The 25,862-nt window shown below is 34.4% G+C and overlaps 1 protein-coding gene across 1 annotated transcript in view; it reads right to left on the bottom strand.

The window, feature by feature from the left end:
• LOC117319274 (proline-rich protein 2-like) overlaps nt 1-22,895 on the bottom strand; it is a 70,747-nt gene extending 47,852 nt beyond the window's left edge. The window contains exon 1 of the mRNA XM_033874137.1: nt 22,788-22,895. Coding sequence (XP_033730028.1) covers nt 22,788-22,895 — 108 coding nt within the window. The remainder of the gene's footprint in view (nt 1-22,787) is intronic.
• Nucleotides 22,896-25,862: the final 2,967 nt, after the last annotated feature.

Here is a 25,862-nt window from a genome sequence, read left to right as displayed (position 1 = left end):
TGTTTATATACAGTAAAACCTCGATATCAATGTATGATACCTTGTTTATTTACAGTAAAACCTCGATACCAATGTATGATACCTTGTATATATACAGTAAAACCTCGATATCAATGTATGATACCATGGTTATATACAGTAAAACCTCGATACCAATGTATGATACCTTGTTTATATACAGTAAAACCTCGGTACCAATGTATGATACCATGGTTATAACAGTAAAACCTCGACACCAATGTATGATACCATGTTTATATACAGTAAAACCTCGATACCAATGTATGATACCTTGTTTATATACAGTAAAACCTTGATACCAATGTATGATACCTTGGTTATAACAGTAAAACCTCGATACCAATGTATGATACCATGGTTATATACAGTAAAACATCGATACCAATGTATGATACCATGGTTATATACAGTAAAACCTCGATACCAATGTATGATACCTTGTATATATACAGTAAAACCTAGATACAAATGTATGATACCATGGTTATATACAGTAAAACCTCGATATCAGTGTATGATACCTTGGTTATATACAGTAAAACCTTGATACCAATGTATGATACCATGGTTATATACAGTAAAACCTCGGTATCAATGTATGACAACTTGTTTATATACACTAAAACCTCGTTTCTCTCTAAGATGTATTATACTGACTCGGACATTGCTCCTTTTAGCTCGGGTGATGAAGTTACATCTGATAATGAAAAATCATTCACAAACATTTGTCCGAGTTGACTAAATATTCAGATTTCATTCAAATCCTTCCGGTTACCATAGTAACTAAATATGTTAAAGTAACTACAATATTTCCAAATCAAAACAAAATATGTGATTGACTTTAAAATACAATTATAGTTTTTGAATTAGATTAGTTTCAAACTAAAACATATTTGAAATATTTCAAAAAATCATGTTTTGGAAATAAGATTTTAAGATGAGTATACTTTACTTGAACATTCCTTGGTCATTTAGATGTAGATATCGTGTTTAAGATAAAATCGATAATGTGTTTTAGACATTAGTGCCATTAGTAAGAAAACGTATATATAATCTAAACTTATATACCTGCAGGCACAGGTGTCAACATCAAAGACACCTCGCCTATATTTCACCTGAATGATATTTAATTAAGATATAATATGATACAATATTTGTCCAGGTGAAACAGTAATTTCTTGGTAATATGAAATATTCTGAAAGGAAAATGAAAGTGTTGCCCATTAGCTAAACGGAATCGATTCAATCATATAGTTTGTATTTAATTTATCCATTATCGTTTTCATCAGAAATATGAAATATGAAAATTATGATATTAAATGTGCATCTATGCATGAAATATCATGTAATATATTCTTACTAGTTCAATTACAACTATCGTGTTGGTTAAAACGTCTTTTGATGTTTATGTTAAAGAAGTGTATTAAATGTCATCAATATACCTTTGATGTCCCACAATGTCTTTCTTAAATTGTTAATTTCATACAGAATATGATTTCATCTTGTTCCGCTTCAGTGATTCCTTTTCAGGAATATCGTAATGGGAAACCCATCTCCTGAACATCAGTTTTGAAGTATTTACAGAAAAATCAGCTGTCAATCAAAATAGAATACCTAAGCACTATTAAAATAGAAACTTCCTGTAAGATGTCACTTCGAGAAAGTACATAATTCATTTTATCTAATATTTTATGCATTAAAAATTCAAAATGGTTTTATTTGAAAATCTTAGAACTGATAGTGCGCGTTTCCGCAGATGACAATGCATCATGCCCAGTTGCCTGATGACGTTAGATGTTGCTTTTCGCTTAGAGTTGGATGGTCGATAGAGAAAACAATGTTGCAGAAAATTTTCAAAGCAACAAAATAGACATGAAAACAATCCATAATTCTAACTCAAAATTGGTAACAGAATCGCAAAATTTTCACAAAAAATATTTACCACCGATAAAAAAGGAGAGTAAAAAAATGAGTTGTTCCTTCTGGCACATCAACAGACAGCACCATGCAAATTTAGATGAAATCCAAGTAATTTCTTTTCTTCAAAATTTGAAGCGTGTATTGCCAACTTAGTCTCCCTGCATACAGTGTACTTATAAAAATGCACAAGAATCAGGCACATCTCGCTTTATATTGCGCAATAACTGTTTGTTTGTTTGCTGGATTTATCGCCCCATGAACAGCCACGATCATTTTGAAGCGGGGTCTGCTTGTCGAGGTTGGTGACCACCTCACTGAACAACATACGGGAGGCCCGTCGCATGCCATCCAGAGCAATTAGGGTAAAGTGTCTTTCCCAAGGACGCAACCACGACAGCACAGACCGGTCGTTTTCTCAGCTTCCCAAAAATTGAAAAAAAAAAAAAAAAACTGACACGCGAATTGAGCAAGGAAAAAGAATACTTCCAAGTGATATCATGATGGATGCCGTGGCCAATATTCATCTTCAATGCCTGCAAATCGTTTCAGGAGCATATATTTTTTCAAGAATTGTAATAAAATTCATTATTCTTCTGTGGGAATTTTGCTAGTTTGGACACAGCGATTGAATTTGCTATGAATAGACCCCTTATCTCTCAACAGTCATTGTTTGATTCCAACGTCATCCTAGCATTACAATATCTGTAATGTTTTCTGTTATGAGAACTTGGACTGTCAACTGGTTGGTGTAGTCTTTTGTCCGTGACGTTGTGGGTTGCAACCCACAAGTTATTCCTGATTTCAAAGTAAGTTTTAATTTTAGGATACAAAAAAATTACATGATCGAAGTAAATTTTGTGTCTCATGTAGGCGACGAAGATATTTTTCTGGAATGAACAGTGATTTTTTACATCCCCATGCACTGCACAATACCTATATATGATACTAATAATCCCAATGTATGACATATCTAAGTGTTGATATTGGCATTTAGGCTACCGCGTAGTAATACATTGATCAGAACTCGAGGGGCCATTTTGCGCATTTTTGAAAAATGTTGCTATCAGATATTAAAATTGATCAATATAAGATAAATATTGGAATCAAAGTATTTGAATTGAATAAAAATATTGAATTATAGTTGTAAAAACAGTTTATCAGTGGGACTATTTTGTTTACTGTCAATGTTTAGTCGGTTGCCTGTGACAAAAGATGGAACCTACTGGAATTTCCCGCGAAATCATAGGCTGTTTCATCAAAGGGATCTATTTCAGTACATGTGTTTATTTTTTTTTCTATTTTATGTTGTATTTTATTTGTCTATTGCCACGACAATGACATTGCAAAATGCAGATATAGGCAATGGCTCTTCATATATCTAACTAGGCGCGCTAATGCACGCCGCACTGGATATGCTAGAACACTCAATGTATGTTATACACCAATGCATGTCAAAAAATACGACAACTAATACTTATATGCAGCCCAAACGTGTGTGGAATAAGTACGGATTAATTTCATTGAGTTAACTCCTCTTGCTTGACTTCAACTACATACATCCCTGAAATGTTCTCTTCTTTACTCTCTCTCCCTCTACATACCCTACAAGTTGGAACAAACTTCGTCATCTTGTAACAGTTTATTGAGTCAGGAACTTCCTTCTTTCCGTACAAGTATGGACACATTCTATTAGCACTTCGGTCATTATTCTGTTCACACAAGATAGCTTTAGTGTCTTCTTACAGCTTCTCAAATCTTGTAAAAATTTAGATACGTCAAAAAGACATTTTCCGAAAAGCATATACAAGAAAACAAATGTATATTAATGTTCGATTCGTTAGCCAGATACGATTCCCCATCCTGATGAATTTGTTTTATGATATATTGCAAACAAATTGTATAACTTATCTGGTGGAATGACGGTGCTTGGAATTTCGTAGGAATAGAGATGTCTGTAGGATTGCTACAAAGGTCGATGGTTCCATAGCTATTGTTGATCTTGATTATTCTCTCACCCAGATTTTGACATTTCTTTCGACCTTTTACATTGTTTCTTTCTTTTTTGTTTCTGTTTCTGTTTTGTTTTGTTTTGTTTGTTTGTTTGTTTGTTTGTTTATGTTTGTTTATGGTTTTTTTATATTGTTTTTTTGTTTTTTCTTTGTGTTGTAATTTTGTTTGTTTGTTTTTGTTTTTATCTTAATTTTTGTCGCCCCTAGGTATCAACACTTTGGGCCGTTAGTGCTGTGTATGTGTAAGCGTCCAGGTGACTGTGGTATGCAAGCATGTGAGTGAGTCCGATGAGGCCTCGTTGTAAGAGGAGTATGAGAAATAAACATACGTAGAAGCTGAAAGATGTATATCAAGTTATCACCTACATTTATACAATTATAACTAGTCACTAACGGCCATCAACGTGGGAACTATACAATATTAGCATCACTGACGAGTCCATGGTGGACGAAACAGCTGTATGATGTCCCTAGCATCACTGACGAGTCCACGGTGGACGAAACAGCTGTATGATGTCCCTAACATCACTGACGTGTCCATGGTGGACGAAACAGCTGTATGATGTCCCTAACATCACTGACGTGTCCATGGTGGACGAAACAGCTGTATGATGTCCCTAACATCACTGACGTGTCCATGGTGGACGAAACAGCTGTATTCGTCTTTGACTATACTGTCTCCAACTCTCAATTTCTTATTGAAAAGTGTTGATAACAGTGTTATTTATACAACCGATAAGCAGATCATTCCAGGACTAACTAAACGATTCGTGGTTATCTTGATGTTTGGCATTTGCAACTGGAATGAACTTATAAAACATGTTTTCCTTAGCCCATAGCCGTCAACAATGAATCGTCTTAAAACAGCTGTTAATATCTAGACTTCTACATTACCTTCATCTCGTATCCAGTGTAAGTTTTCAATAGAAACTTTTGTTCTGTCAAACTCTTTTGTCTGTTTTCCAAAGTCATCCTCAATGAACCATTTTCAAAACAGCCGTTGAAATCTAGACTTGACCATACCTTCCTCATTTCTTGTGAAATCTACATGCATTGGTCGCCGTTGTACAACTTATTTCATTTATATACATGAATTTCAAAACAGAGAAATCTTGAACAGGCAAAATGGGAGACTGATCTGTGCATGATTGGCGAAAGACTTATCCAAACCAAACCACGGAATCGCCCTGTGACAAATCAAAAAGGCGGGAAAATATGACGTCAGCCATCGGACCATGACGTTCATAGCTAATTTCGTTTGGATCTGGTAGGGCTGAGTGGCTAAATTATTGTTTTCTCATTAATCAACAAATCAGAGAATACGGTATCCTGACATTTACAATACACAATACAATATATGTACATGTATAAAATACAATACCAAAGATACAATGCACAGCTAACATATATATATTTATTACATTTTTACCAGTGAAATATCAAAAATTATTTATTCTATAAAAGTGATATTTTTCACTAGTGAAAAATATCACTTTTGCTGATTTGACCAATCAAATCAATGATTAGAAAATACCAAAATAATTGACCAATCAGAAAGCCCGACATATATGTCAGCACCTGGACAGGGGAAACTACTTTTTTTTTTTTTTTTTTTACAAATTATCGCTGTAGTCCTACTTAGCATACGGGGTAGGGTTTTCGTTGATAAAAAAATGTAATAAACAGAATATCTAACAGTGTCTTCAGTAATACCAAATTACGTCACTCGTGAAAAATATCAAAATATTAGCCCCACTCGTGAAATATATTTAGTATTACTGAAGACACTGTTAGATATCCTCTATATACGTTTAATGTATATTAAAAATGAAGGCTCCAAATAAACTAGTTATCCAACTTTAGACATTTAATTTAATTTCAAATTTCAAATAAAAACTTTATATTTTAATACGTTAAGAAAATTGAATTAACTGTACACACGAACGATATGTGTTATAAATAGTCAATATCCATTCGATTTTGGTCATGTAGAACGAAGTCCTGTTTATCTCGAATAAATCTTGTAGCATGGCAGTTTATTACGGCTTTATAACCCGGGCTAAATCGAGATATCGAGGTATGACATGGATAATTTGACATTAAATTGATTTATTAACCAAAAACTGTTATCAATTAAGATATGACTTACAGAGAAGGGGAGAGGGGAAGAAAATCACGTGATTTGAGAAAGGGAGAGAGGAAGAAAATCACGTGATTTGAGAAAGGGAGAGTGGAAGAAAATCACGTGATTTTGTGGCTACAATAAATGACAGTATGCCAGACTGCAGGTCATAGACAAGCATTGGAAAATTGGTTTTCTTTGCCTTCGTTCGTTTGTTAATTACAAAACAAATCTCACTTCGTCAAAAGTCGACAAGTTATTGGCCATTACAATGAATTGACAACGACAAACTGGGCAATTACATTATTTTAAATGATTTTCTCATTTTGCCAATTGCCGTGTTTGGTCTTAGTGAACACATAATAAAATTTTGTTTACGTTAATTCTGGGTTGTTGGACCGGTCTACCGACAACAAACCTGATCCCAGTTGATCCGAGAAAATCCCTGGCGATTCCAGTTGATCCCGTAATTATAAAGAATCGCTCTGACCGCTCCGTACAAGGGGAGGGGTATCGTCGGGATCTCGGAGACCAAAAAAAGGGGTATCGCTACAATCTGGAATCCGGAGCGGACGGAGCAATTAACGGATTTCGGGAGACATCTGCTCAGTCGTGGAGGACGAGTTCGATTGTATATTAGTCTGAACCAAATACCAGAAAGTCTGGAACAATGACGAGTTTCAATAGATGATTTCTGATTGAATAACTTCTAGAAGTGTCATTATCAATCGATTGGAAATAGGAATTTTCTTTGATGCATTCAAGATATGATAAACGCAAGTTGATTTATCATGGCAATGAATATATTTAGTAGATATCATAATGACATAACATTATTGATTACCAGTAGGGACTCAAGCATGTCTCCTTTGCCTGTAGTATATAAGAATCTATTTTTAAGATCCCCTTTTTTGATAGATGACATTACGGCTGTAACGATGCGGAGGCTATAGAACCAGGATGTAGAACTGACCTAACAAATGTCGACGTCGTTTTTGCTTCGGTATTTACCTACATGTAAATATTGCATAATTTTAACAGTTTTGTAATAGAGGGGGCGAACATTGATTCAGCCGCTCTTCTTCTTTCAATAGAGAATCTATGTGTTAAATGTTTTAAACTTTTCCCCTGTGGTATTACATGTACGTGATATCTTAATGTTCAAATGTGATACACGTTTTTTTTTTGTACATACATGATATTTGTTCGTAACAGTTAGGCAGAAATATGATGGTAAACAATAATTATATGTATAGATTTTTTAAACGACAGTGTAACTGATATCTGCCGTTCGAACGAAGGATTAATGTCCTTCTAGGACAAAATTATGACAAAAAGTAGTCCGGTTTTCAACATCTGATTTCCTTAAACTTGTTCTAAAAAAAGAATTTATCAAACAACACGTTTGTTAAAAATATTCTATTCACTGAAATTCTACTAATTTATTGGTTCGTGACATTGTACATGCATGTAACTTATGTAATTTTTCATGCTTATATTATATGACATGATTAAAAACGTATCGAGTCCATATACTCAACCTGCATTAACCTGACAACAATATGTCGGCGTCGAGTCATCATCAAGGTGCTCGTTCTCTCCCCCCCCCCCCCCCCCCCCCCCCTTTGAACAAATTCGACAACATGTAATGCATGACACAGTTTGGAAAGAGTTTCGAATGGCAAAGGTCTTTAGTTGTTTAGATTTGATGAGAAAGATCGAAGAAATAACAAGATTTTATCGGTTTTTACAGGATGTCATAATATCAAGCGTGATAATCTATCGACTTCGACATAAACGTGTTTGTGTTGTTTTCGAGATACAGTATCAACGTTCGTAATTACCGAAATCGACAAAATGACATTTTTCAACATGTTTCTTTCCAGTCTTATTTTAATGAGAACGGAACATTCTTGATATAGTTTGTGGCTAAATATCTCCCTGTAATACTTAATGGAGAACGAACACGTGATCATTTGATGCTGATATTAAAATGAAGCCATCCCGCCAAGGGAAATAACTCTCTTTTGAAAGCACAGTTCACGGGTCAGTGATCAGAGAATTAACAAGCCAACCTTATAAAGAGATGGTACAGAGAGGTAATTAATATCATTCAGTCAACTTCATTATCAATTACGTCTGATCCTGTATTAATAGCTTGTCATTTTCTGCTCAGATGACATCACAGTATGACGTCACAAATGGAATAAGTCACGCGGAAAACTTCCCTTGATCAGTTTCTATTGTACCCATGTAAATTCAATGTTGGGATAAAATTGTTTACGTAATATATTGTATAGGAAGGATAAGAGAAATCCTCTCGGGAAGAAAGGTCTTAGTTAATGAAAAAGGTCGCTTAATATGCTGTTGTCTAGGTAAAGAACTTCTCGGTCAAGTCTAATCAGGCGTGAAGAATAATAATCATCTATATTTCAGAACAAAGCTAAAGCTTCGTTCTATTAAATGTTCTTTTTGAAAAACAAAAATCTAAATTCAGATACAATCTTCGTGCCAATTTTCCGGTTTTCCATGGTAGACTGACTACAATGATCTTGAAATAACAATCTGTCGCGTTTTATCGTAAATACGAAAATCTTTTGTTGTGGCATCTAATTAGACCAGCGAACCAAGAACAAAGTTATTGAAATTGTATTTGAATTAAGCAATATCACCAGTCATTTAGGGAGAAATTGATAAGACGAATTCCTTCGTGCATCGCGCTAATACGTTTGGAAAAGTTACTTTCAATTTAATGTAACGAGAAGGACTGAGCCAATCTATGCGTGAAGCGCTAATGTCAACCCAACAAATTCCTGATAATGGCCCGAAATGCCAATTTGTATGGAAAGTACCAAGTTGGATCCGGCCTCAATATATACTGCTGCCGACATTAACGCTCAACGCTTCCGTGTGTGTCGAAAGAAAGAATTGTACTCGAAATAATTAGTATACTTGTTAGATTTAATGACAGAACAGGATTACAAGCAAATTGAAACAGAAGCATTTAATAAAACTGTTTCCGCTTTGAGCTAAATTACCGAAGAGCATCGGGATTTAATCAGACATAGCAATAATTTGCTACCGCCTTGTATCTAGAATCGTTTTCAGTTGAACGGTTTCATGAATATTGAAATGGTAGAGAAGAAAACCTAAAATTAATGAACACTCTGTATAGTAATCAAAGACTTCTCTCGAATCGCCAGTCCTATAAAGGTCAGCGCGCTGATACCAACTCTCACGGCCACTGTTAATCTTCTAATACCGTGCAAATCGAACGCAGACTTCTTGGCTAGCAATCGTCATCAGATAATACCGAATCGAAGTCATCCGTTTTAGCATTAAAGGGATCAGTCGTTCAAAGTGATCGATATCGATTAACTCTATGATTTATTGATTTGATGCCTAATGATACACACCGCGTATTTACATGTTTGTACATTTGTTTGTGAGCAATTCTCGCGGATTTTAGTTTTCATCGAAGTGGATATTTCCCATTACTTTTGTCTAATATGGTACAAAATGTCTGACACAAGGACATCGAAATGTCTTAATACATCGGTGATAAGCATCGAAGTTACTAAAGGCGGGCTTGATTAAAGGGGAGGAGCTGTTTTGAGATAGTATAAGGAGGAGGGGGTGTTCTGTTGACCGGTATCAAAGACGCCTGGCTTTTAAACGAAATAAACAGAAGGAACGAGAACTCTGTGACCAATGAGTTTGCACTGACAGGTAATATACATTAAACGGAATGTGTACACAGCGGACCCTTGATAATACGAAAACCTTGAGAGACCGACTGCTTTGTTCAAAGTTCCGTCTCCGTTCTGTGTATTGTAGCCCGTCTAATCCAACCCCTGTAGTGTTTGAAGACCTGTATAAATCAGACGTATAACTAGGAACATGTACCTCTGTATAGAGTCCAAGTAAACTGAACCTGTGTAATATGGACACTCGTATCAGTACAAATATTACCACGTGTACTATACTGTATATATATACAATGGTATTATATCAAGTTTACCTGTGTAATATGGACACTCGTATCATTACAAATATTACCACATGTACTACTGTATACATACAATGGTATCAATTAAAGTTTACCTGTGTAATATGGACACATTATAAACAATGGTATAATATAAAGCGAATCTGTGTAATATGGACACTCGTATCTGTACACATATTATAACGGGTACAACTATATATATATATATACAATGGTATTATATAAAGTGAACCTGTGTAATATGGACACAAGTATATACAATGGTATGTCATAAAGCGAACCTGTGTAATATGGACACAAGTATATACAATGGTATGTCATACAAAGCGAACCTGTGTAATATGGACACAAGTATATACAATGGTATACAATGGTAATATGGACACAAGTATATACAATGGTATTTAATACAAGCGAACCTCTGTAATATGGACACAAGTATATACAATGGTATTTAATACAAAGTGAACCTGTGTAATATGGACACAAGTATATACAATGGTATTTAATACAAAGCGAACCTCTGTAATATGGACACAAGTATATACAATGGTATGTCATATAAAGCAAACCTGTGTAATATGGACACCATTATATACAATGGTATTTAATACAAAGCGAACCTCTGTAATATGGACACGAGTATATACAATGGTATTTGATACAAAGCGAACCTGTGTTATATGGACATATGTATAAATAAGATAATTAGCTAGATCCAACTGTGAATATTATAGGTAGGTGAAACTGTGTACATGTATGGTGGTTATCTTTAAGACTGTCATCTTATTGCACCCTTGGAATCTCAAATCTTCATATGATATTAAATATATATAATAATATTATAAAACTATCGCTAACTGTCTGTCGAGTTTTGGCGTTCATTACAGTGTCAAAATGGTATTGACCCGACAGTTTGAATCGCTACAAAAGCTTCCAATATTTTATTTTTTTAATTTCCAATGCCATTCTTGAGGAGAAAAACTACACCGTCAACATAATTCAATGACTGGCTGATTAAATATATCTATAGAAAGAACCGTGAACTAAACTGAAGAGAAATTTATCGTTTTAGCTAATTTCATTTGCCATTCAATAACTAAGTACATAAATTTTCTGGATAGTGAATTTAATTACTTTGAAGACTTCGAGGAATTTTTAGAATTTAAAAAATCCCTGTTACTTTTTAGAAAATTCTTGTAACACAGCGTCAAGCTCATCTACAATTAATGGCCGCATTTCATGTCAGAACGCCATGTTGATTCCATCGAAACTGCTTCGCTACCTCCTAGGTATCTGCATTGCTTCATCTCAATAACTAATTTAGATTTTTTTCTAAATGCTTTGGTAAAATGGGGTTAAATTCGACATTACATATTTGTTAAACACTGTGTAAATGGTTTTGCTTGTCAACGGGTATTTTGCTGCGAGAGAAATGGCTGTCGGTCTAAATAGTATGGACACAAGCTATTCGAAATATGGTCAATTATCTGTTTCATTAGCCTCGACCCTTGTGTGTCGCCAATGGCAAGCCAACCAAGTGTGTACCGAAATTGCGATATACCTTTACAAGTTCATAAAGGCATGAATAATTTGAATGAGATTTTTTTGTTCCGAATGTTAAGGTGTCATTTACAAAATTTCTAATTGATATATGTTAAAACTGAAAATACTTAACACAAATAACAAGATACACACGTAATAGTACAAGAAATGTCAAGTTTAAATAATTATATCAAAAAGATCAAATTGTGTATAGTCTAATGGCAAGAATAGTATTTACTTGACAAAATAAATGCACCCTGGCGAAGGAATTGTGTACACTAATTCAAAAGAAGGTTTTAAACAACATATATTATAATACATTTCACGGAGGCTCAGTTTGAGAGCGAGTTGATCTCTTATCAGTTGAAGCCGAGCCATAGTCTTGTTAAGGTGAGTTCGTACAGGTCTTTGTATAACCGCTCGATCCGATGTCAATAATTGCTTCATTTGTGCGTAAATGAACTGTGACCGGTGCGTTCGATTACATCGGCTTTTCAAAACGCCACACGTATGTTTTTAAAAGAACGCACCGTGGCATCAATTCTTTGTTTATTGTCAAGTTAATAAACACGGTAGGTTTAATTTACAACTTAGATATATACCTGATTAAAACACAGTAAATAAAAACCAGATATTTAAAATCTCGTACCATGAAACCAGAGTTTACCGCTTTGTAGCATTGAGGAAATCCGGAAACATCATACATTGTACATTGATTAAAGTGACTAAAGTTAGTTTTTCTGCCTATAAATCTTATTCTACGAATAAACTGTAATATTCGGCCCGATTGTTCGGAACTTTCCTGTCGATATATATAGGTTTCATTACATGTACTTGGTAAATTCGGACCCCGTGTAAAGCAGAAACCTTCAGACAAATCTCTTTAAAAAATGGCGTGTCAAAGTATCCGTTTGCCAGTTCAGTTCTCTTGCGCACATGAATTCCGTTACTCGATTTGTAGCTTAGAATTAGAATGATGCCATCAAACAGTGACCGTGTTGTATGAAGATGCCGTTGGAAACATTGCCCCAAGACAAAACAACACGTGCACGTACACGTGTGGGGGTTTTCAAAGGTATAGAACCAGTAATTAACGACTGATAGGGCAGATTATGCAAAATATCTTTTTGAAATAATGTAAAGAAAATATCTTATAAATTTTGTATATACATGTATATATATATATATATCAAAATGACATGTAGGGGTCAGTTTACTCTAACTAAATTTAAAGATGGAACAATTCATCATATTTCAAAAAATATTTATACATAAGTATTAGTGTGATCAGTTAAACTGTTCAAGTGAGAAAATGAAGAAAATTTGTGAGCGAGTAATTATATAATTGTACTTGTGAAATGTAACCTGTTTGATGTTTATCATGCAAAATGTTTAAAAAATAAAAGAAATATAAAAAAAAAATATTTCAAAAAATGAAATAAGATTAACTTTGAATCGATTATATAGTTATATCTGCTTACAAAGATAATTCTGCTATCAAACGTCTTGCATAGTCACATGAAATGGCAGGTACGACATTAATGAACTATCTCGTTTTCTAGTATGCATCACTCTTCTCGGTGATGTGGGCGTTCAGAGCATCTAAACATGACCATTCTCAAGGTCTGGGCTGGAAGGGCGGGAGAGGGAAGGGAACGGGACAGTATTATTTCAAACTGTCAGAATGTTTAATGTACGTCATATGTATAAAATTCAATAGATTGCATGTGTTATTGAAAAGTTGAAAACATTGTCTATTTATATGCGAGGTGAGCGAAAATGAATTCAAAATAAAGATGGTTATCACCTGTTTGAACAAAGCGATTTTGTATAGACATTTAAACTCATTCTTTAAAACGTCACGCACATGTTTAAACTTTCTTATTAAAGATACGTGTTACGCTGATTTATGACAGCTAATTCTAATCGATTTATCGATCTAGCCAATAAAATCAATACATTGATTACTGTCAATAAATGAATATATACCATGATAGACTGTAAAAATAGTGGGAAAAGTTTCATGATTTTTATATGAACATTGATGAATATAGCGTGTAGAATTTTTCGAATTTTGCCATTTCACAGAAAAGTGAAATATGGGTCATTTTTCTGATTTCTGAATCCTTTTCTTCTTTCCTGTTTTTTTTCTGATATGTAATATAAATTATATGCCGATTAAAGATCAAAGCTAAGTTTTGCATATAAAGTATATGTCTGTATTATGAAGGGGGCATTGATAAGATCTGATAGCATCCGATCCTTGTTATAAATACTATATATGTATAGAAACATAATTAAGATTCCCGTGGAAGTATGGCGCAAAGGATAGAGCATCCACCTCTCACCAAGACGGCCGGGGTCCAATTTTCCGTTTGATCGTTGAAAGTAATTGAACCACCATCTTGACTACGAGGTTTTCCCAAATCTGCATTGCAAAATGTTAAATTCTTTTATCTATAGGTCGTATTTTGATGTCTGAAATATTTTATTTATCAATGCCGTGAAGGTTAATTTATCAATTGCAGATTCCATCTAGCGAAGTTTAACAACGAATGGATAATTTTAAGGAAGACATATTTTATTCGGTTTTAGGTACATGAGTGAAGCAGAACTGGACTGGGCTGAATAATGGGTGGCCAGTTACCTCAAATTATTAGAACGTCCGTCTAGAGTATGGAGGTCGAGGGTTCGACTCCCGGTCTGATCGTTTTTATTTTCCCTATCCTATTACATTTGAAGCCGTATTAATAATACCCACAGAAGGTGCAATACGGTCTCACGTGTGTCTTCGGGGTCGCGGTGGCCGAGTGGTTAAAGTGTCCCCAAACTTTATCACTAGCCCTCCATCTCAGGGTTGCAAGTTCGAATCCTACGTGGAGCAGTTGCCAGGCGCTGACAGTAGGTCAATGATTTTTCTCCGGGTACTCCGGCTTTCCCACACCTCCAAAACCTGGCACGTCATTAAATGACCCTGGCTGTTAATAGGACGTTAAACAAAAACAAAAAAAAACTAAAAAAGTCTTCGGGGTCGAAGAATTTGTTGAAAGGGAGACCTAGAGTCAGCTGAACGCTGGTGGCCAACTACAGCAGAAATGGTTTCAACGTTCTTGCAGACTTCGGAAGTCCATGGTTCGAGTCCCGGTTTGGTCGTTGCATTTTCTTCTCCTACTATATGTACAGAGGGGTAGGTGTAGGGAGGACATTTTCAATCTATAACCATTAGCAATGAGATGGAGGCTAGCGCGGGCCTTATTATCGAGCTCTCTGGTCCCTTGAGCAGAGGACACACCATTACCGACCCGACAAGGTGCATGGTTGGACGGCACGATTAGTCCCCACTTACAATATTCAATTATATGCAATAGGTTGCTGATCTCTTGTCGCACATAACAGAGTGCCTGAGTGCTAATAAAAAATCTAATATATTGGTATATGCTTTCCCAACTTACAATTAATGCCACCTACAAAACCGTGGACCAAGAACCTACCCTTGCAGCAAACCAGTCAAAACATCAATAGAAAGCTATCACTGTTGTTTATATGCAAGTAATTAGCCAATTAATGCGTGTGTTATTAAAATATAAATATAACTAGTGCAATATTTGTTCCCTTCTATCCTTATGAATCATAAGCCTTAAAAATAATCAACAATACCATATTGGACGGTTCAACATAAATCGAAAATATGTTTCCCTAAGCCTTAGACACCTAGAGGCTGAGATAACTCAGTTTATAAACTAGTGGCCTTGTGTAACCTCAGGTTATGGTGCGTGGTTCGACTCCTAACCGGTCGGGTCGTGATTCTCGTAAATTTGAAATCACCGGCCATCTTGTGTTTTCATAGTTGGATCCTTGCTTGTAATACATTTTACCTGAATTGGTTTGGATAGCATACAGTGTGTCCCCCGTACAATCTAATTGAAATGTAGATATAACGTAGTGAGAATAAAAATCTATATTTTAATTAGATTTTCACCCGTATGTTGTTCAGTGAGGGCGTCACCAGCTACTACAATGATACCCCGCCTCAAAATCACTCTGAATGTTGATGTGTGCGATAAACAGCAAGTACAATTTTAAAATGAATCCTTCAGCTTGTTCACAAAACCTTTGTTTACCACGTATATGTATCTTGTAGCATAAAAGTGACCTAGTGTTTATCAAACGGAACTGCTGTATTTCGTATTAAACTTAGAAACAGGCTTATTCAGGCATCCATTATTGTTTTTACATAACTACATCTGTTTATTTCCGTAAATAGAACTCAATCTATAAAAATCATCGATCTCGGCCAGTTCGCTGCGTCTGCACTTTTCTCTCAAATATGTGCCTATGGTTGGTATCAAAATAGCATTTTGACATTTACCAATATCTTATTAATTTTGGTATGAATTCTGTCGCCATTTAATTATTTAATTTTCTAATTTAATTGGCATGAATTTTAATTAAGTCCGACTTGTTTGTGCAAAGTAGACCAGTTTTCTATGCGGAAGTCTAGTTAGCAATGATTTAGGTAGCGTTGTGCGTGATCTATCAACTTCAATGGTTTGAAATAATGTATTAAGATATTTTAGAATTTTTATCAAAGGAAATGAATTTATATCACGTTATGCAGACGTGTGTTTACCGTTTATCATTATAGTTGGCACTTTAGAATATCATTTTTCTTTTGTTAGTTAGTAATGAACGTTGTCGTTAAATTGATATTATCAAAACATGGGGTATGCGGCAGGGCGTTCGCTTTAATCCCTGCATTTTTGTCTTTTTTTTCCCTTTTTTTAGAAAAAGAGGTCGATATATTTAAATCTTTTATGTAAAACATAAGAGTTTTGCTACAAAAGGCTGCACCGACAGGTACGGCCGACAAATTAAATGACATGCCATCCTATTAGTTCAAGCAACTGTTTTCTTTTCATAAAATTAATAATCCCGTTCTCAATGCTATTATGTGACTAATAAGCTTAACTCTCCACCTGAGGTACCGATTGTTGTTTTTGTTTGAGGAAGAATTATATTAATTTGCCGTTTGGATTCTTTTAATTGAAAACATAAGAATCAGTTTATGAAATTTGAGCAAGTTGTCGCTTCAGCTTGGAAGCCGGGTTGTTTTACAATGGCGTAATTGAATTATACATAAAAGACAGTCTCGTAAATAATATCACTGTCATCATTAAAGAAATAAAAGAAAAATAATTTCAATTAAATTTTGAATATCACAAATCATAGTTCCTTTATTTAAACAGTATTTAAGGGGCATTTAAGGGATAGTACCACGTTGCGATATCTCTAAAATTTTGAATAATTTGAATTTTTAAAATGAGTGTATCATTGCTGATACATATACGCCTATAGTTATCATTTATAACATTTCATTATTTTTTTTAATTACAAATGTATATTTTGATTTTCCTACATATTTATGTTGTCCTTTTTTATTAATAAAAATCAATATCGTTTTCTGTTCAGAATTTTGTTTTCAGTACCCCTTTTAAGGCCTCCGTAACCCTTAGATTACGCGTTTGTAGAACTTTCCTTTATCAACGTCACGTGACAGGTCATTGAGGGCAACTTAATGATAGACTGATCAGCTAATTAAGGATAAACCCTACTAAATGACTCCCGGCCCCTGGTACACATCAGAACGCTTGTTAGGGACGTCAGGTTAGGGGTATGGAGGAGAGGGACTCCATGGTTTTATCAATAGAGTAACTTTAGGAAATCGGCAAAATAAAATACTTTTTAAAATCCTTGTTAGTATGTAATTTAATCTTGAATCTAAATAAATTTTATCGCACGAACATTACACAAAAGGATCAGACGAAAGTTATCCTAACCTACCAATGTCCTCTCCATAGTACATGTATCCATGTTCAAAATTCAGTATTGTCTGATAATATCCAGCAGATATAATATCTATATTGTATCCGCGTGGTTAACAAGGATTTATGTAATCTATGCTACCATGGTAAGGTAATGGCTGTTTGCTAGATACTCTGGTAGGGAGTCCCTGCATATGTGATGTATTTTTTGAAAATTGCCTTGAAATATTGCTCACTGACAAAACAAAAAATAGAAAATAACGAAAAAACAAAACAAAAACAAAAAAACACACAAAAAAAACCACATAAAAATAATAAAAAATAAAAAAAAAACCGAAAAAAAAAATTAAACAACAAAAAAAAAAAAAAAAAAAAGAAGAAAAAAACGAAAAACAAACAAACTAAAAAAACAAACAAAAAAAACCAGTTAATTCAAGTGAAGGATTTCAGTTGTTTAAGTGTATAAATGAAATATCAAGCTCTTGTTAACGGAAACTTAATTATCTTAATATGGGCGATACATTATTCTCCATGATCATTCATTCGATATTGCCGCTCAGAAATGTTGTCATAGCATCTGTAACCGGACTCTAGTGGATATATCTTCAACAAGGTATCGATCTACTGTATATGTAAAGTAAGTATATTTATGATACGTATGCTGTCCACCGTCCGTTAATTTGTATTATATATCAAATATTGTCAATTATATGATGTAGTCTCTAGTATGCTTATGAGCTGTAGGGCTGTAAGGTGAATAAACATTGAAACATTAAAACATTTTCAATTTAGGTCTACATGTTAATTTGTATCACATATCAAGGATTGTTAATTCTATGATGTAGTCTTTAGTATGCTTATGAGCTGTAAGGCTAAAAGTTGAATAAACATTTAAACATTAACAATTTACGTCTACATGTGGTCCAAAAATGAGTTCATGACGTAACTGTCCGACCTCGCGAATGATCCCACTGGGTACTTGCCGAGAACCCCAAAATGGTAAAAAAAAAGAAAAAAAAAGATCAGTGTTTCAGGACTCAGGCTAAGTGAACTTACGAAATTGGGGCTCTGAAAATTGGGACGCTGCAATTTAAAATAATTTGTTCTGCCGTTCTTCAACTGTATCTGTTTTCACTAAAGCCACCTTGATATTTAATCCTCGTGCTACCACACAAGCAAAAGTTAAACTTAATTTAAACGGTCCGTTTAAAGTTGGTTTTTTGTAGAATTAATTCCTTTTTGCTTACATCCTGTTTTCTTGAACTTTGGGCAGAATTGAAATTTCGAAATTTAATTATTTAATTTCTCTTTTCGACATAAATTATCAAGTAATCTTTAAATCTTCTTTTTATTCACATTTGATAGTTTATCAAATAAAAATCTCAAATCATACATTTGATATAAATCGAATGATGCTTTTGATAAAATTAATGTTTAAAACGCACTCAGAGTTAAACGGGGACTGGGCGATTATGTTTCTGGCTCTTTCTAACGTTTGTAACAGTGATGAGAAAGGTATAAAAGTATAAAAAGAACCAGAATTCGACTATTTAATATCCGAATTTAATCTTTGATCATGAATGAAGAGATAATTTAGAGTTCATTGCGGACGAGATATCGTTTATCCTTAGAAGTGATATCTTTCATATGAAATATCAGATTTTAACATTATATCATTGAATTATTTCAAATGATTGTTCGTTGAATCTGGCGATGATAAAAAAATGACCCATCAAAGAGGTTTTATTTCATATTTGATTTAATCGTACTTCATTCATAAATAACAAACAATTGGAATGTGTTCTTCCCTTACATTTACAACATTTCAAACTAAATCTTTCAATGGTATCTGATGTTCGAACAATGTATAATGTTGCATGTTAGCCAAACACAAGTTGCGCTACAGACATAATTACAGATTCTATAATTTAGTTTAAAACACAGAATTTTCAAAATATCCCAGTTTTCCTCAACTTACCTCAACGCTTGATTTCATTAAACATTAATAGCAACGACGCTTTGTGAAACTTTCTAACCGTTAAAACTTTGTTGAGGAGAGAACTCAGAAAAGCAATGATTTTTTCTAGAGTATTACTGCACTGACTCAATTTATATTTTGTTATGTGTTAAATACATGTTAATTATGATAATAAACCGAAAGGCCAAAGGTCAATAAAACTATCAAAATGCAATTGTGGCCTAGAACTCTTCATCAGCTACTAACCATAACATTCGACATTACATGTAAACTACTCCTAGCCGCAGGACAGGTATGATAAAACATTTAACTTGCCCTTTCTTGATAGTATCATCCATACTTCCCCATCCAACAGTGTTCAAGTAATCCAATATTCACTTGATTTCTTTTAATGTCATTATGTCATTGATAATACATGTCAAATACTGCAAAACAAAACACCGACTTCGATACGAGTTTTTAAATGAATAAAGTCGACAAAATTAGTTGTCGCTATGAGCATTGTCTAATTGAGTAAAATATAGTTTCCTGTGAGATTTGAAATAGACTTCGATAGCTCAGTAAGTTACAGAGCCGGTCACGAAGCCTCAGGTGTACATCCGAAGTGCGCTGTTCGACGCTCCCTAGCTGAGAAATGGCTGGTCTGTGCTGCTGTGGTTGTGTCCTTGGACAGGACACTTTGCCCTAATCGCTCTGGATGGTATTCGACGGGCCTCCCGTATGTTGTTCAGTGAGGTAGTCACCAACTACTACAATGAGACCCCGTCTCAATATGACACTTGCTGTTAACGAGGCGATAAACCCAGCAGACAAAACAAGCGACATAAAAGTTGAACATATTTTAAAAACTCGATAGTATCCTTGATGATTTTCCATTTCCCAGCATATTGCCTCTCTTTGAGTCTTACGAATTTTTCACAGTTTGTTCTTATTTCATTCATTTTTAAATAGAAGTGCTGGACGTTCTTATCTGGATCGTTTTGAAGCCGACGATTTGGTTGAAAAAAAAAAAAAAAAAAAAAACAAACTTTTGAGTAGGTTTACATTTTTAATTGATTTGTAACATATAATTAAGAGAGTAAATCTAAAAATTTGAATTCCCCTTTTTACGTATCACTGCAATGTGCAACACAATTTCCATTTATTATATTACTAAAGACACGTTAAAACGGAAGCGTTGTAAACATTCATGACCCATACACCGATAATACATTTCAGTGATAATTATTTAAATCATTAACTTACATATTGTTTTGGTATGTCAATAAATGTTTAAAAATGTCAATTTTTCTTCTTGCCTCTTCTTTCTCTGCTCTATTTAATTACTTTACAAATATATCATCTGCTAATTATTATTAGGCCTTTGCTAATTTTTCCATATGTATAATTGTATTATGGGAGGACATTGATAAGTTGTGGTAACTTGCGTCCGATCACAGTGTGTAATATTTATGGGCAAATATAATAAATTCAAAAAATAACCATGTTTTTTTTTAATATTTTAAAATGTGAGCATCTTTTAAAATTGAACTAGGATATTTGAAAGAAAATCGCGCCTGATTTATTTGAATACTGCAACCCCCAATTCTTACTACACACAATTATCATCTGAACTGTAGAAATCATTGAGACTGAAATTAGAAATTCAAGAAATCGATTGAAATTGATTAGCTCTCGTCAATCACAGAGGTCAAATCAAAAGGTCACGTTGACAGTGTAAATATCACTTATTCCCCACATGGGAAAGCGGAACGGGGTGACAGAGTTTCTAATTTAACGAAACCTGAAGAATAGAGAGAGACATCTTCAGAAAAATGGCCGGAGAGTGGAGAGATATTGGCTATCACAGGTGGTCTCAATACAGCCTCCGTCGTTAGGAAGTGATTTATTGTAACGAGGGACCACGCCCACAACTCGATACTCTGTAATCTCCCTAAAAGGCAAGACACCTGGGGAGGGCCGAGAAAGTCCCCCCTCCCCCTTGTCAATGATCAGGGGGGAGGGGACGGGGTCAAAGCACGATATGTCACGAAAGGTTGCTAGGACACTGAGCGGTATTGTACACACTAACACGTTGTTGAAAGTCTGATCAGCTTGTTAAATTTTTTCTTCATATTTATGGAAATATATATCAATTTTGTTTTGTTTCTGAAATACGAAACTGAATAAAGTTCAAAAGTATGGTTATAGACTTCATTTAACTATTTCAGCAAATAAAAAAATCATTATTGAAATATAATTTGAAAAAAAAAAAAATTGAAAAAATTCTTAACTGACTTTTGATTTGTAAAGCTAACAAAACTTTAACAGCTCGGTCCCAGATGTAAAGTAAAAGTCTCGTCCTTGCGAACTTATAATTTTGTAGTATGAATTATGATTTCGTTTAAAAGGAAAATTAGCTTCTTATTATTATTTTTTCATATCTCGTATGAATGGTTCTGTTTGAAAGGAGAATTATCTTTGTGATCTCGTGTAGTTAATTAAATGCTGGGAATAATTATTATCATTTCCCCAAACTTCTAAGGAATACTTACTTTATCTTCCAAGATTACGTCCGCCTTTGGGCCTAATATTAGTTTACAGGTTAATCGTCAAACTGGATTAAGGACGCCAGAGCCCAATCTTTTTGTGAGCAGTCAGGTATGTACAATTTACAAACAGCACTGTCAGAGCACACAGTGTACAGAAATTAAAGGCGGAGGACGTCTGCGGGCGTCAGAAGTATCTTCTTATAAATTTTAAAATCGGTCTGGAAATCATTCTGTGGATTTGTTTTCACTTAATTATGTTCAGTGTAACAAGAATGCATAAATGCCGACTGAAAAAAGGTGCATTGCAAAACTATTCTGCAAAATTAGCTCGCTACATGTATAGCATTTAGTGAAATTCTTACATTTTCCTCGCCGCAAAAAAAAAATTAAAAAAAATCCACTATTTTCATTATAAGTTTGTTTTTTTATTGTAGTATAAGGTTCTGCATATCATTATGGCAATACACTGTTTTAATCTATTGTGTTACGAAGGACACAAACATACGGTCCCCATTGAACAAACCATAAGTATGGGCTGTCAACTTATATCATTCAAGATACGTTTTAAAACTAAATAGACATTCATGTGCCGTTCGTGGAAAAATTCCAAGCGTGTGAACTGTGTCAAGAAGAAGTAATGTCGATGAAATTTGAAAAGGGATTTATTATTAAAATTATTTTACAATTCTTTTATTCTGTATAGAGTATCGTTCCACACTTTTCATACTCAGCCGAAAGAAAGAAATTGTATAAAAAGGGAAAACTTTCATCACCAATTTAATAGATCATAGCTAAATTAATAAACCATGTGTAGTTATAATACAACATACATGAGCATAAAGAGGGCCGCGATAGCTCAGTCGGTTAGAGCGCCGGTCACGTACTCCCAGGTAGAGGTCAGAGGTCAGAGGTCCGAGGTACGTGGTTCGACTCTCCATATCCGTGTCGGTTTGTGTTTCTGCAGGACCGGTCTGTGCCGTCGTGGTTGTATCCTTTGGCCAGACACTTTATCCTAATTGCTCTGGATGGCATTCGACGGGCCTCCCGTATGTTGTTCAGTGAGGTGGTCACCAACTACTACAAGGAGACCCCTCCCCCCCCCCCCCCCCCCCCCCCCCCCTCAAAATGACTATGGCTGTTCACGGGGTGATAAACGCAAGCAGCAAACTGTATAGAGTTATTTCCCTTTCTAGATTTCCTGCTAAATCTCGCGAGATTTGCATCGTAGAAAATGATTTTACCGACACTTTATATATACTACTACAGTGTAGTTCACTTCGAAATTATGAAATGTATTGAATTATGGGACTATTGAATCTTCTGTTCTAAAGTTTTGAAATCTCTTTCGATGTATTTTGAGTTTCCTCAGACGTCTCTAGCGATGCCTTAACATTTCATACCCCTAGAGATACTTGTATTGCAGTGTATCGTAGAGATGAAATTACAAGTTTAATTTTAATAAGAATGCCTAGCATCTTTGACTTGACTGTATCTTTGTGAATGGATGAATAAATGAAGGAATGATCGAATGAAATGAATGAATTTCGTTACATGAGAGCCATCTAGTATAAGGACATCACTAGAGAGATGACAGCTTATTTGCTGGTCAATAAAATTTCCGTTAAAGAATTAAACTATTTACTGTCACAGTGACAAATACAACGCTAACCAAACGTGTTACACATCGCCTCTGTATATAGCATGAATACACTTTAACAAAAACCTCCTCTGTCCACATGAGGATCGAAAACTAAAGAGATGTGTATCCGCGTTTTACTACCACGAGTTACGGAAAACTCTAATATAGATCAAATTTGCAGAGTATCGGGTCAAATTGCCTACTGGTCAGTTTGGGTTCCATGTAGTTATCGGCTAATTGCTGCCGCGGTCCGTATGCTTTTAACGCGGCAGTGATTGACACAAGATGCAATCTATCTCAACGAGATGTTCATTTCCGCGGATTCGGATATGGCCAATTCGAATCGCGGTCGTCAATGTCAATTTCACAGCATCTTCTGTCTGATGGATGTGTTTGTTTTTATGTTTCTCATCTTGTCAATATCGCTTTATTTCATTTGCATTGTTGTTAACACATGTAAACTGATTGTTGTTTACGATCGCTTATTCAGCATTTAGCAAATAATTGTATTTCAATAACAATTTGTTGATATACAAATGTATTTGTATTAATTATTTGGCTATTCACCATAGCTGTCAATGTAGACAAAGTTGTAAGAAAGAAAAAAACAAGAGAGTGACAGAAAAAGGATGAAGAAATTGTGTGATCGTAGCAATTTTGATAAAGGTATTAATATTGCCATAACGTGTGCCAAATCCTCTTGTCACTGTTTACGCAAATACATGAAGATGTAAATACAGTATGTATGTTTAAACTAAACGAACACTGTCTCTGATCTTAAAAAAATGATTGATATTACTAATGAATTACAAGTATACAATATCGACCAGTAGCCTTGCACAGCAAAACTTATTCTAATTTATTACTGACGGAAAATCAATGTCAATGGAAGTAGCCTTTTATTTAAAATTAATTGTAAAATCATTTTAATTGTTCATCTAAATGAAGGTCATTGCATTGTGACCAATTTTTAAAGAAGAGAACGTTTTCAAAATACATGTAGATGAGTGTTTCTAATGGTATATCAGAAGAAACAGAAGGATGTAAAAAACATTAATTAAATAATAATAATAATAATAAAATAATCAGCGTAATTGAAGTATTTATACAATGTATAATTCAAGGTAGACGATACCGGAAGTTGGTATTAAATAGCTTGAACTCACACAGGAAGTCAAGAGAAGAGTCCTGAGGCCAAAGACGCAGTTTGGACCGAATGTTATTCACAAGAAATTGATGGAAAACAAAAGTTGTTTTTCGCAGAAATTCAGTGACTTTTAATATTTTGGCAGAGGGAAACAGTGGGTAATTGTCAAAGCAACAATCCAAGGGTAAAATGGGCTGTGGACCCTAGTACACAGGATGTTGAATTTCTCCTGAATTCCGTTCTCGTTGTGAAAAAAACATGATAGTGAACCCTGTCAATATCTATGGTATCGGTAAAAAGACACAGCGTATTAAGATAACCCTTTAGCTATGAACAGAATACGAGATGAATTCATTCAAATTTAACAGACGCCACCATGTACTTTACTAAAAACCATACCGAAAAAAAATACATTAATACATTATAATTTGACGTGTGTCAGCTTCAGAACTATGCTGACAAATTGATTTTTTTTTTCAAATTTTGTTTTTAATTTATATATGTTTTATTTTTTAATTATGACATGTATACAATCTATAGACGGCAAGCTTCACGACATATTAACCCCTACAAGTAAACTAAGAATGCAAAACATCGCCCGTAAATAAGTTCTGGATTAGTCTTCATTGATGTTTACCCAATCGGCGTAAAATAACAATTATTCTCATTGAAGATCATTAAACTGTAAAATTATTCAATTAGTTGAATTACAATGTATATACCTGGGCGGGTTAATTTGACAGATATTTGACGTATGAGCTGGTCAGCGGACCTGATTATACATGTAGATAGATATTATAGAGTCTACATCTGGCCACAGAAATCTACCCAGACATTCCTTACCTTCGGCAATGAATAATTATACCAAAGCTCTCTATATTGAACCTTGGTAATTTGCCTTGACAGTTTAATTAATCCCTCTTGGTAATTAAAATTAATTGAATACATAATATTCATAGTTAATTGAATATTATATACGCTACAAATTAATGAATATTATTTTTTTCCTGTGTGCTTGATAAGGTTATTTTTTAAGTGTTCCCACGATAGGATTAATTGTCAGTAAAAATCTTTAAGGGGGATAATTATTAAGTTTTATTGACAAACCACAGAAAAAAT

This window comes from Pecten maximus, chromosome 1 (genome assembly GCF_902652985.1).
Source record: "Pecten maximus chromosome 1, xPecMax1.1, whole genome shotgun sequence".
NCBI lineage: Eukaryota > Metazoa > Mollusca > Bivalvia > Pectinida > Pectinidae > Pecten > Pecten maximus.
Note: the sequence above shows the minus strand (reverse complement) of the source record. Positions and strands in the feature narration are given on the sequence as shown.